At 39.2% G+C, this 14,452-nt stretch overlaps 1 protein-coding gene across 6 annotated transcripts in view; it reads left to right on the top strand.

The window, feature by feature from the left end:
- SLC35F2 (solute carrier family 35 member F2) overlaps nucleotides 1-13,626 on the top strand; it is a 141,411-nt gene extending 127,785 nt beyond the window's left edge. For all 6 annotated transcript variants that reach the window (XM_060399265.1, XM_004015996.5, XM_060399266.1 and 3 more), the window contains 5 exons: nucleotides 3,541-3,700; nucleotides 4,535-4,691; nucleotides 5,251-5,303; nucleotides 6,350-6,504; nucleotides 12,640-13,626. In XM_060399265.1, coding sequence (XP_060255248.1) covers nucleotides 3,541-3,700; nucleotides 4,535-4,691; nucleotides 5,251-5,303; nucleotides 6,350-6,504; nucleotides 12,640-12,825 — 711 coding nt within the window. In that variant the 3' untranslated portion in view covers nucleotides 12,826-13,626. The remainder of the gene's footprint in view (nucleotides 1-3,540; nucleotides 3,701-4,534; nucleotides 4,692-5,250; nucleotides 5,304-6,349; nucleotides 6,505-12,639) is intronic.
- Nucleotides 13,627-14,452: the final 826 nt, after the last annotated feature.

Here is a 14,452-nt window from a genome sequence, read left to right as displayed (position 1 = left end):
TGGAAAAGACCCTGATGCTGGGAAAGATTGAGTGCAGGAGGAGAAGGGGGTGACAGAGGATGAGATGGTTGGAGGCATCACCAACTCAATGAACATGAGTTTGAGCAAACTCTGGGAAATAGTGAAGAACAGGAAAGCCTGGCACGCTGCGTTCCATGGAGTCGCAGAGTCAGACAGAACCTAGTGACTAAACAACAACAAATACAGAAAATGGCATTTTTCTAGTCACATCTACCTTCATGATCTCACACACAGTTTAATTGCTTGATTATAATTTCCAGAAATTTTGATCTGTGACAGATGATGTTTAGAAGTTTTGAATTGGTACAGGTCTAAACAGAGCTAAGCAAAATACTTACACTGAACTTTTGTGACTAAAATTCATGCCTTAAACTAATCTCAAACAATTTCTTTCATCCTAGCCTCTTAGAAAAACCTAAGCATTTGGTTGTCAAAAATTAAGTACTTATGGTCCTAGGAAGCCATATTATAACAAGTGCATCTAACAACTAAACCTCCTTCCAGCAGTGAAGAGTGCCTGTCATTGGAATTCTTCAATTGGATTATCTCCTTGAGTAAACCTCTAGTCTGGTTAATCTGAAAGGGTGGAAGTTTGCTTGTTTGTTTCTTTATGGACATACAACATGCAGGATCTTAGTTTACCAACCAGGTGTGGATCCAGTGCCCCCTGCAGTGGAAGCACAGAGTCCTAACCACTGGACCACCAGGGAATTCCCCCTGAGAGGGTGGAAGTTTAAATTGGATGGTCTTTGAACCTCTTTCTTAAGGATTCCTTCAAGGATTCTGTAATTGTAAATACTAATGTAGTGGTTCATGATGTGTCATGACGTTGACATTGCTGGCCTAGGTTTCTACTCATGTTACTTCTCATTTCACTTGCCATATCTACACATTCCCTACCCACAACCAGCTGCTCTCATTTTGCTATATTATTTCGAGAATGCATCCTTTTCAAAGCCCCTTCTCAAAGGCCTAATTCAATTTCATTTTTTTCTCTATAGAGTATACTCCATTGTATCACGAACAAAGTCTGATTCGTGTTTATATCCAACCTTCCCCCTCATTCCAGGTTCTTACTTCTTGTGTCTATATAATAATTTTTTTAAAGCAAAGATGAATATTTTTAATGATAAAAGGAGCAATTCACAAAGAAGATAGATATCATAAACCATTAGATACCTTATCAACAAAGAAACAAAGATATATAAAGGAAAAATCAGAAGAAATATAAAGGAAAAGAAAAAATATATAATCATAGTGAGACAATGGCACCCCACTCCAGTACTCTTGCCTGGAAAATCCCATGGACGGAGGAGACTTGTAGGCTGCAGTCCATGGGGTCGCTAAGAAGTCAGACATGACTGAGTGTCTTGACTTTCACTTTTCACTTTCACGCATTGGAGAAGGAAATGGCAACCCACTCCAGTGTTCTTGCCTGGAGAATCCCAGGGACGGGGGAGCCTTGTGGGCTGGCGTCTATGGGGTCGCACAGAGTCGGACACGACTGAAGTGACTTAGCAGTAGCAGTGAGACATATTAACATTTCTCAGAATATTTTATCAAGTGCAGAATAAATAAGAATAGGAGCATCTTGAATGATGTCATTAATAATTTAAATATAATAGATTTATATTTAATTAATTTATATTAATCATATCCTACACAAATATATTTAAAATTTTGTATCTCATATGTTGCTATTAGATGTCCATAGGCCATTTAGAAAACCTGGCAAAAAGATAAACATTGCTTAATTTCAAAAAGTAGAATTTTTTGTGTGTGTGTGATTTAGTTATACACACATGTTATTTTTGAAATTATTTTCCATTATAGGTTATTACAAGGTATTGACTATAGTTCCCCATGCCACACAGTAAACCTTTGTTGCTTGTTGCATGTCTATTTTTTAAAATCAGAAATCTAGCCAATAATTTTTAAACATTAAATAGATGGCTCTTAGAACTATAAAGCATCAAGCAGAAGGCATCTGTCACCAGGAATACATTTTGAAAAGATTCCATTTAGATAAATGACTGACTGTGATAGATACCAGATTAGAAGTCATGGAACTTTAGAGTGGCCAGGTACCTTGAGATCATTTGGTCTGACTTCTTGATTTTAGATTTTGACTCAAGAGTTGACTAGCTGGAGATCACACAGCTGGTCAATGGCACGGCTGGAGCCTGAGGCCTTGGGAGCTCTCACCAAGATGTCGGTGCCTCTCTTATATGGCCAGTCATTGCCCACCAAAAATGGTTAAAAATAGAGCAGGTTTAAGTTTGATTTTAAGACACAATTTGAGGATAGGGAGTCTTCTGTGATAGTTTTTAGGGAGATTTTTGTCTACTTTTTTTTGTTTAAGGACCATAGTTTCGATTTTATTACTTCACTATGGCTAGATTCTTTTGGTGTCTTCCAGGACAAGCTATTATCATTTGCATCGTTTAATGGTTTGTTATTCAGGCAGGCTCAATAAAGCACTTAAGAGATTAGAGTTCTATAGATGGAATAAATAACAGAAGGCAAAGTGCCCATTCCTATACTTGACATTGCAATGAAAGGCAATCAGTAAACAACTGCGGACAGGATCAAACAATCTGCTGAGATTTAGGGCCTGCCTTGTCCGAGACTAAATAGATACAGGATGAGCAATCAAATAGCAACATCAGGAACATTATTAATAAAAGGAATGTATTTTATCCTTGAATGCACTCTACAAATGTGTGCCTTTGAGAATTGAATGAATGAAATCTCTTTTTACTTTATCTTGCAAAGATTTTGGATTTACTATAATTTTGGCACTCTTAATCCCCCTGCCTTTCAGACTGGCAATATCAGGGGTGTAGCAAGTATTTTCTGGACCCAGAATCAACAGGTGGTGGAGGAGTATATGATGAAGATGAGCGAGAGTATTTGCTGTGAGCAAGTATCTGTCTTATATGGTGGGGTTGGACACTTTGTCAGGGAGATGGTTTCTGTTTGCTTTCTCATAATAACCTGTTCTTTTTGTAGTTCTTAAGCCCAACTGCAATTAAACATTGGTTATGCTATTTTTCTCTGTCTAGTGTTCTAAATACTCCACTTGGTACCTCTTTTATTCTCTACATTCCACCTCCTCCATTAATGTCTCCCACATATCACATACTTAAATATTTATTGACTGAATGGGTACATGTCTACTGGACTTAAGGATAAACACAAGTGAGAGTGTAGAAATACATTGCATAGTCTGTTGGGCAGAATTCCTGGGTTCATCAACTGACTCCCAAACTTTTAACTGTGTAATTTTGGGCAACTCATTTAAGCTCTCTGTGCCTTTGGTTTCCTCATGGGTAAAATGGAGGTTGAAGTTCCAGTTTCATAGCGTTCTTATGAGGATTAAATGAGTTCATCCAGATAAAGCATTTAGTACAGGGCTGGCAATAATAAATGCTCAATAAACACCGATTTCTGTTATTACTTGGTCATCTTTTCACTAATGAGAGATATTTTAAGTTATTTATTTCTCCTTTCATGCAGCTTTTGGATTGCTTTGGGATTCCTGTGTTGATGGCTCTTTCGTGGTTTATTCTTTATGCAAGATACAGAGTGATCCACTTCATTGCTGTGGCTGTCTGTCTGTTGGGTGTAGGAACTATGGTTGGTGCAGACATATTAGCAGGGAGGGAAGAAAATACAGGTGAGACTGTGTTACTTATTTCTGGTTTAGTCACAGAAGACATTTTGCTTATGTCTTCACTTTTATTTTGCAAAGATAAAGTAAAAGGCAGAGAACATGTCCTGATTACCTATCTTAAAATTTTTATTTTTAGATTTGCTTGCTTCTGGTACTATGACCACTTCAACAAAGCATTCTATGTTCCTGCCTGCCCAGAGTCCTTGCTTTTTGTCACACTAGTTTGTTTTGTGTCCTGAGAGAGAACTTTCTTTATATATTTGCAATAATCTTCTTTTAGCCCATACATTTAGATTAGTTGCTGGAAACCCTACTGTAGGTTTTGTTGCCATCAAAAAGGAGACTTTGTGTACACTAAATGACCTCTATTTCAGCTACTCTGTAGATGGGAACATTTTGATATTCTTTATGTCAAGGTTGAAATAGTTTATAGTATAAAATCTAAATAAGGTCTATGAATTTCCCCAATCTGCAAGCAACTTCAGGGTCTCCTTTGATTGAGAAAATTACCTTGCTTCCCTGTAGTTTTCAGTGAGTTCCCATTAATAAATTCCATTAATTTCCCATGTCATAGAATCATTTTCTGGGGCCTTACATTATGGTATACACCACCATCTTCCAATCTGTTAGTTTCCTGAAGATCCAAAATAAGAAAAATGAAAGCAGAATTGTGCCAGAAAGCGAGAAGAGTAAGAGTCTTTAAACTTTTAAAAAGCAGGGTTTCTTCTCCTGTAAAATCTTATTTAGATGATTATGAGTCAGATATACTTCTGGAAGCAAGCTGGAGAGTTTTCTCTAGTGACAATGTATTCCTTTTTATGGCTTATCTCTCTATAGGTAATAATGTTCTGATTGGTGACATCTTGGTCCTTCTTGGAGCTTCCCTCTATGCTGTTTCTAACGTGTGTGAAGAATATATCGTGAAGAAGCTGAGCAGACGGGAGTTTTTAGGAATGGTGGGCTTATTTGGAACAATTATCAGTGGCATACAGCTGTAAGATTCTAAACATATCCTTAAAAACAAAATCAGCAAATATGTCATAGATGATTAGTTTCCAGCTACTAACATTCATTGTTTACTTGGCCTAAATTCATATTCAAAATCAGTAGCTTGCTAAATATCTATTAGAAGATTGTTAAAATGTCAGTAATTATGCCTCATTTTTTTTACACATGTTTGATGCTTAAGATTCCTGCTTATAATATCATTAGACTTTGTATTACCAGTGAAGACTTTCTTTTTCAGTTATTCCTAGAAAATATTAACTTCCTATTCATAATATCATGTTTCCCTCCTGTAGCTGACTACCACTAAACAGTGCTTCTAGGGTGTCAAACATGTGTTTATGGACTCCTTTGAGTTTAATTCCTTGTCATTTAATTAAAGATAGTTTTAAAAAATATTTTATGAAAACCAAAAGTCAACATAATTTATTACCTTAAAAGCTGAAGCACTTAAAGTGAAGTACTTAAAGCTTGAAGGAACTTACTTGTTTATAAAACAGTGAAAATTTATATAAAGATGTCTCTGTGACCTCTTGTTTTAATCACAGATTGATTGTGGAATATAAGGATATTGCCAGCATTCACTGGGACTGGAAAATTGGTATGTATTATATATATATATATAATAATTATTTTTAGTCTTTCCCCTGACACACACCAAGAAATATTTTAATAATACTATTTAGGCATTTTTATATAAAATCACAGAGTAATTTAGTACACAGAAAACTATAGTGGTTTATGTCAAGTTTTCTCTGAGAACTTGTAAATGAACCCCCGTGAAAGTTAATCCTTAATCTTTACCTTCAAGAATAACCTTTCGTTACTAGGAATTCTGAATAAGACTGACCTTTGGTCACACTAGCTTTCAACTAGATCTATATTTCGTGTCCTCAGACTTCTTGTAAAGATTGCCTGCTTGATATAATCAGTGAAGTATTAACTTAAATAATCTGATGGTGTGTAGTCACTACCATCTTGATTGCTTCTCTCATCTGATAGTCTTAAGCATCTGCCCAGATAAACAACAGAAGACAGCAGCAGTGGGACAGTCAGAAAAGATTTGAACCTTATGGATGGAAAAAAGTAGTGCATGAAGTGTCATTGAATTGAAATTCATTTACCATGCTTGGATGATTTCATTCAAGTAAATAACTTAGATTTCCTGTGTATGTACTGTGTATGTGTTGAATGAGGTTGGAGAAGTGGTTGTGAAGCAGAGATACTAAGTAGTCAGCACCCACATGACTAGCTCTCTTATAGGATGAACAAAAGATAAGACGCTAACAACTGTCTTTGATACCCTAAGAATACTTTATTCTGAATTCAACCACACAAATTGTGTCCAACCATGATGTCTTTTATCATTGGCACCTCACCGGGCAGGTGTGGATAGCATGGAGTGAAAAGAGCTGTTAGCTTACACCATAAGCAAGATTCTATGGCCTTGATCATCTAACACTCTGTTGTAGTTCTTCATCTACATCACATGAGAACTTTGTATGTCTCATTTGTAATGCTTACTGTTAATAAGGGACTTTGTGGCCAGTATGTTAAAGGATCAGGGAATTTTACATCAGGCAAGCTTTATCCTTTATCTTTTGATTTCTTCCTTTAACGTTAGATATTCCATTTTTCCCCCCACAGCCCTGCTATTTGTAGCATTTGCCCTCTGTATGTTTTGCCTGTATAGCTTCATGCCACTGGTGATGAAAGTCACCAGTGCTACTTCTGTCAACCTGGGCATCCTGACAGCTGACCTCTACAGTCTTTTCTTTGGACTCTTTCTGTTTGGCTATAAGGTGAGCAAATAGATCTTGTTCAATAAGAACATTTTTTTGGTGTAAAAGAAGTAGTGGGTTTCTTTAAAATTTTAGATCCCAAAATAAAACCTTCTCATCTCCTTAGCAAGAATTTCTTACTGCCTTAGAAATCTATCTTTCCATAGTATAAAGCTTGTTAACCTGCCTGCTATTACAATCATTTGAACAAATAGAATGTCAGCTGTTGCTTGGTAATGTTACTTTTAGCTGGGTATAGCAACTGTATTTCTTTATCCTTATAAAGTTTTAGATCTGGGTGGAAATTACACGGTGTTGATTGACACTATTCCCAGGAATTGACCATGAACTCAGAATGCCTAGTTCAGTGTATTCCCAGAAATTTCTGCTTCAGAAGCATAAACCATTCTTGCTTTTCAAAATTACATCACAGAAACTAGCTGTTATATTTGCAAAAAACCTACTGGTTGTGGTATTCACGAACCAAGCCTGAAGAAGTATTTATAGCTTTTTGGTGGCATCATTAAAAAGTGACAGATGTCAGAGTGAATCAGAACAGTGATCTTGATAGGCTTAGGTTCTTTCCTGTGATAAAAATCATTAAGGGGTACAAAGCAAGCCTTTCAAGTGTTAGCTGTTCCATGCTGGTGTTATTGCTTTTCACATGGCTACCACTAGAGGACCGTGGTGATTTTATTCTGCAGTTCAAGGCCAGCTGATGGCTACCAGAGAAAGCTTGAAAGCTCTGCAGTATAACTTGTGGCCTGGCTCACGTGTGCTTTTTTTTTAAAACTAAACATATTGAGATAGCATTAGTAGTTTAACATGTACTTTTCCCTCATAAATAAAATATTGTCCAAGGAGGAAGTAAGCTTAAAGAAATAAAAGCTTCAAAGTGAAAATACACTTGTCGCTACCTATTATAAGCTCCCTAAATGTAGTATTTGCTCTTTAATTGCTATTAACTTTAATGAGAAAAAGCCTTTTTGTGTGTCTTTTTTGCCCAAATGATTTACACTATTGTTTTCAAAATGGAACATGCAAGTGATAATTCCTTTACAGTTCTTTTGCTTCGTGTGTCTTTGTCCCTGCATGTCTAGCAGCTCACTTTTAACTCTAATCAGATTTTATTCTTTTTGGTGAAAGGCTATTTCAAGACTCGTAAAGGAAAGAGGTCTGCTGTGATCTTCAGAGTAAATTACAGAGGTTGGAAATCATACAGAACATTAAGAAGATACCTAGGATTTTAGAAGAAAATTTTAAGTAAAGAATCGTAACTCAATATATCACCAATTTTAAAAAGTGTAGCATCTAAGATAACCTGGGCTCTAATATTTTGAAACAGTTGAAGAAGATGTTAAAAATTTCTACCTTCGTTGGTGTCAGACTCCACCCCCTCCCCGGATTGATCTTTAGTAAATACTCACCAAACAGAGTAGCCACAGAAACTTCCTGTGTAGATCCAGACACAAAGGGTAGAATTAAAAAAAGGTAAGAGCCTTTAATTCAGGAGACTTATTATCTCACTCCCTCAGTCTCTCTCTTCTCATAAAAGTGCCTCCATTTTATCACCTGGAGGCTCAGATGGTAAAGAATCTGCCTGCAATGTGGGAGACCTGGGTTTGATCCATGAATCAGGAAGATCCCCTGGAGAAGGGAATGGCTACCGAGTCTAGTATTCTTCCCTGGAGAATTCCATGGACAGAGGAACCTGGTGGGCTATAATCCATGGGGTTGCAAAGAGTCAGACATGACCAGGCACCTAATACTTCTTAAGAGGAACAAGACATTTTTTCTTATAAACATTTAAAACCTCCAAATCAAGCAGAACATGTTTTGAATAAGTTACTTAGGTTTCCTCACAGTTAAAAATGAACATTCTATGGGAGAGCACAATTGACTTTTATGATACCGACTTCAAAAGTTTAGAGTACTGAAAATAGCTTTAGACATTCTAGGAATCAGCAAACTAAAATGGACTGGAATGGTTGAATTTAACTCAGATGACCATTATATCTACTACTGCGGGCAGGAATCCCTTAGAAGAAATGGAGTAGCCATCATGGTCAACAAAAGAGTCCGAAATGCAGTTCTTGGATGCAATCTCAAAAACGACAACAGAATGATCTCTGTTCATTTCCAAGGCAAACCATTCAGTATCACATTCTATGCCCCAACCAGTAACGCTGAAGAAGCTGAAGTTGAACGGTTCTATGAAGACCTACAAGACCTTTTAGAACTAACACCAAAAAAAGATGTCTTTTTCATTATAGGGGACTGGAATGCAAAAGTAGGAAGTCAAGAAACACCTGGAGTAACAGGCAAATTTGGCCAACGAATACGGAATGAAGCAGGGCAAAGGCTAATAGAATTTTGCCAAGAGAATGCACTGGTCATAGCAAACACCCTCTTCCAACAACACAAGAGAAGACTCTACACATGGACATCACCAGATGGTCAACACCGAAATCAGATTGATTAAATCAGATTGATTATATTCTTTGCAGCCAAGGATGGAGAAGCTCTATACAGTCAGCAAAAACAAGATTGGGAGCTGACTGTGGCTCAGATCATGAACTCCTTATTGCCAAATTCAGACTTAAATTGAAGAAAGTAGGGAAAACCACAAGACCATTCAAGTATGACCTAAATCAAATCCCTTATGATTATACAGTGGAAGTGAGAAATAGATTTAAGGGACTAGATCTGATAGATTGAGTGCCTGATGAACTATGGACTGAGGTTCGTGACATTGTACAGGAGACAGGGATCAAGATCATCCCCATGGAAAAGAAATGCAAAAAGCAAAATGGCTGTCTGGGAGGCCTTACAAATAGTTGTGAAAAGAAGAGAAGCAAAAAGCAATGGTGAAAAGGAAAGATATAAGCATCTGAATTCAGAGTTCCAAAGAATAGCAAGGAGAGATAGGAGAGCCTTCCTCAGTGATCAGTGCAAAGAAATAGAGGAAAAGAATAGAATGGGGGAAGACTAGAGATCTCTTCAGAAAATTAGAGATACCAAGGAAATATTTCATGCAAAGATAGGCTTGATAAAGGACAGAAATGGTATGGACCTAACAGAAGCAGAAGATATTAAGAAGAGGTGGCAAGAACACACAGAAGAACTGTACAAAACAGAGCTTCACAACCAAGATAATCATGATGGTGTGATCCTCACCTAGAGCCAGACATCCTGGAATGTGAAGTCAAGTGGGCCTTAGAAAGCATCACTATGAACAACGCTAGTGGAGGTGATGGAATTCCAGTGGAGCTATTTCAAATCCTGAAAGATGATGCTGTGAAAGTGCTGCACTCAATATGCCAGCAAATTTGGAAAACTCAGCAGTGGCCACAGGACTGGAAAAGGTCAGTTTTCATTCCAATCCCAAAGAAAGGCAATGCCAAAGAATGCTCAAACTACCGCACAATTGCACTCATCTCACACGCTAGTAAAGTAATGCTCAAAATTCTCCAAACCAGGCTTCAGCAATACGTGAACTGTGAACTTCCAAATGTTCAAGCTGGTTTTAGAAAAGGCAGAGGAACCAAAGATCAAATTGCCAGCATCCACTGGATCATGGAAAAAGTAAGAGAGTTCCAGAAAAACATCTATTTCTGCTTTATTGACTATGCCAAAGCCTTTGACTATGTGGATCACAATAAACTGTGGAAAATTCTGAAAGAGATGGGAATACCAGACCACCTGACTTGCCTCTTGAGAAACCTGTATGCAGGTCAGGAAGCAACAGTTAGAACGGGACATGGAAAAACAGACTGGTTCCAAATAGGAAAAGGAGTACGTCAAGGCTGTATATTGTCACCCTGCTTGTGTAACTTATATGCAGAATACATCATGAGAAACGCTGGGCTGGAAGAAGCAAAAGCTGGAATCAAGATTGCTGGGAGAAATATGAATAACCTCAGATATGCAGATGACACCAATCTTACGGCAGAAAGTAAAGAGGAACTAAAAAGTCTCTTGATGAAAGTGAAAGGAGAGTGAAAAAGTTGGCTTAAAGCTCAACATTCAGAAAACGAAGATCATGGCATCTGGTCCCATCACTTCATGGCAAATAGGTGAGGAAACAGTGGAAACAGTGTCAGACTTTATTTTTGGGGCTCCAGAATCACGGCAGATGGTGACTGCAGCCATGAAATTAAAAGACGCTTACTCCTTGGAAGAAAAGTTATGACCAACCTAGATAGCATATTGAAAAGCAGAGACATTACTTTGCCAACAAAGGTCCGTCTAGTCAAGGCTATGGTTTTTCTTGTGGTCATGCATGGATGAGAGAGTTGGACTGTGAAGAAAGCCGAGCACTGAAGAATTGATGCTTTTGAGCTGTAGTGTTGGAGAAGATTCTTGAGAGTCCCTTGGACTGCAAGGAGATCCAACCAGGCCATTCTAAAGGAGATCAGCCTTGGGTGTTCTTTGGAAGGAATGATGCTAAAACTGAAACTGCGGTACTTTGGCCACCTGATGCGAAGAGTTGACTCATTGGAAAAGACTGTGATGCTGGGAGGGATTGGGGGCAGGAGGAGAAGGGGACAACAGAGGATGAGATGGCTGGATGGCATCACCGACTCGATAGACTTGAGTCTGAGTGAACTCTGGGAGATGGTGATGGACAGGGAGTGCTGTGATTCATGGTGTCACAAAGCTGGACATGACTGAGCGACTGAACTTAACTGAAATAGCTTTAACTCCCCCTTAATCTTCTCTGAATCACCTCCCCCCACCCAAACCACTGCTCACCCCTCAGAAAAAAAACATTTATTCAATACTAGCTATGTGCTGGGTGCTGTGCTAAGATTGGATCCAAGAATGAAACCCATGGAAATTAGTTTGGCTCCTGCTCTGCTTGAAATTATCACTGGCGTTGCATCACCACTGAATCCATTGGAGGTCTTCTAGCTTTGGGGAGGGCTCTGGCTATTAGATGTGGAAACAGTGTCAGACTTTTATTTTGGGGGGCTCCAAAATCACTGCAGATGGTGACTGTAGCCATGAAATTAAAAGACGCTTACTCCTTGGAAGAACAGTTATGACCAACCTAGACTGCATATTCAAAAGCAGAGACATTACTTTGCCAACAAAGTTCCGTCTAGTCAAGGCTACGGTTTTTCCAGTGGTCATGCATGGATGTGAGAGTTGGACTGTGAAGAAAGCTGAGCACAGGTGAATTGATGCTTTTGAGCTGTGGTGTTGGAGAAGACTCTTGAGAGTCCCTTGGACTGCAAGGAGATCCAACCAGTCCATGCTAAAGGGGATCAGTCCTGAATATTCATTGGAAGGACTGATGCTGAAGCTGAAACTCCAATACTTTAGCCACCTCATGCGAAGAGTTGACTCACTGGAAAAGACTCTGATGCTGGAAGGGATTGCGGGCAGGAGGAGAAGGGGATGACAGAGGACGAGATGGCTGGATGACATCATCGACTCAATGGACATGAGTTTGAGTGAACTCCGGGAGTTGGTGATGGCCAGGGAAGCCTCGTGTGCTGTAATTCATGGGGTTGCAAAGAGTTGGACACGACTGAGCGACTGAACTGAACTAAACTGGCTCTTCCAGGGTTCTAAAAGTTTAAGGTTAAGAACTAATTGAGCATCTATGAAACATTAACATGTTGAAACCAATAGTGACCCGTAGAAGCCTACAGCTGGAGGGGACCAGCAATCTATATAATACTCATTTCGAAACCTATTTCGTTTCTCCTTCTACCCTTGAGAATGTGTCTCACTTTTTCTTCTCTTTCATTTTATTTTTCTTTTCCTTCTCCAACCCATTCTGTTTTCTTATTGTTTCACGCCATTGTTATATGTTGTTGTCTAGGGTCTAAATCTGGGTCTTTCCTTTTAGTCTCTCCACTAAGTAAGTGGGACTAGTTGTGAGGTGGGATGTTGCTGTATTATTGCAGAGAAAGGCAAGAGTCCATTTCCTAGAGATCTAAGATGTTTTACCCAGTTGACTGATGGGCTGGGTAATATTGGCAGAGATCACATATACTTGGGACAGTTTTGGTCCTTAATATCTCCTTGGACAACTTTCAGATAAAAAGATTATGAGAAGGTAACTCTCCAAACTCAGTGGACAGAAGGCAGCAGCAAAGATGTGTATGTGAGAGACCACTATCTTAGCCTATCCTCTCCTCCTAGTTTTCAGGACTCTACATCCTGTCCTTCACCGTCATCATGATAGGGTTCATCCTGTATTGCTCCACCCCGACACGCACAGCAGAGCCAGCTGAAAGCAGTGTACCACCAGTCACCAGCATTGGAATTGACAACCTGGGATTGAAGCTTGAGGAGAACCTGCAGGAGACCCACTCTGCAGTCTTGTAGCTGGAGAAGAAGGCATACATGTGCCCCTGAGGTTTCCTGGGGAGCTGGGAGCTGTCACCTGGATAAAGCAGAGCCTACTGCTTGGGCTACTTGAAAACTTATCAGAGTGAACACTCCATAGCATTGGGTTTGATCCAGTTGGATTTTAAAAGGATTATTAAAATCATGTATCAAAAGTGGAAATGCCAAAATAGAGCAGAAGCCGAGGCTACGATTGTGTTTCTGTATGTTTCAGGCCAAATACCTGTTAGTGTTAGGGAGACAAGGTATGGGGCGCACCCTGGGTTGTTAGAAGCACAAGTGGGAAAGCAGGATTGGGCAGATACTTGGGTGTGAGCCAGACTCAGGCTGTCCAGAATGGGCTAGATAGTCAGGAGAAGGGGCAGCCCAGGGTGGCTGGGAGTAGGTTTTCTCGTTTGGAGGCATCTGAGTTTTGTCTTGCTGAGCCAGTTATTGTCCACAAGCCTTGTGGCCTTTTAGGAAAGGGAAAATGGGTGGGGCAGCACTTGAGAAATCCCGAGATGCACCTGTGAGTACCATAGAAGCCGTCAAGTAGAGTACAGTAAAGCTAGGAACCTTCTCCCAACTGTACCTACGCTACTTCTTAGCAAATAATGTGCCATGCGATTTTTATGATACCTCTTCAATGCAGAGTGTTAATATGCAGCGTCATTATGATATCAACTGCCAGAATACCACTTTGTAAAAACTCTGTATGTGAACTTTTGGGGGTGAAAAATATAATAATGAAACTGAGGGTAAATTCGTACTATTAAAAGATTTTGATTTCATGGAAATATATTTACTGTGTGGTTTCTTTGATTACCTAATTCCCCTTGTGGATTTTAAGTGACAATATATTCAAGATTTCCTCATATACAACTTTTTAGAGTCATGTCTTCTTAAGGTGGGGCAGCCTTATCTATTTGGGGCTATGTCAGAATGGAGGGGAAATCAGAGCGAGCTCCCAAGTTATTTGCTGGGATAAACATTTAAAACTTTTGAATTACCTTAATGAATTTTTAAAGAAAACTTTTTAAAGTGAAATAATCTTTCATTTCCTGCAGCCAGTTAAAACTGATGTTTGGTTTTCACTCTTTACCATTAACAACTGTCAGTGAGTGGAAAAAGGTTATGTTAAAATGTTTGACTCTTTGGAGAAGACTTCTAGTTTGATTAATACACTGATTATTTCTTTAAAGAACCCTGATTAACAATAAACCTGTATCTATAGGGATAGTGGTGAAGTAGCCCCGATGGCTCAAGCAGTAAAGAATCCACCTGCTACACAGGAGACACAAGAGGCTTGGGTTCCCTCTCTGGGTTGGGAAGATCCCTTGGAGCAGGAAATGGCAACCCACTCCAGTATTCTTACCTGGAAAACCGCATGGATGGAGGAGCATGGCAGGCTACCGTCCATGGGATCGCAAAGAGTTGGACATGACTAAGCAGGTAAACAGACAGAGACAGACAGACGGAGAATCTCAGGTGTCAGTATCCCATTGGATACTCAGTATCCAGTATTCTGAGTCTGAGCTCAAATGAATCTGTGCTACTATGAAGCCTAATTTTTAGGCTGTCCAGGCTGGGTCTCCCCCTCCTTTATGTTCCCAGGGGCCCTTGCTTA

The sequence above is a fragment of the Ovis aries genome, chromosome 15, assembly GCF_016772045.2.
Source record: "Ovis aries strain OAR_USU_Benz2616 breed Rambouillet chromosome 15, ARS-UI_Ramb_v3.0, whole genome shotgun sequence".
Taxonomy (NCBI): domain Eukaryota; kingdom Metazoa; phylum Chordata; class Mammalia; order Artiodactyla; family Bovidae; genus Ovis; species Ovis aries.
Note: the sequence above shows the minus strand (reverse complement) of the source record. Positions and strands in the feature narration are given on the sequence as shown.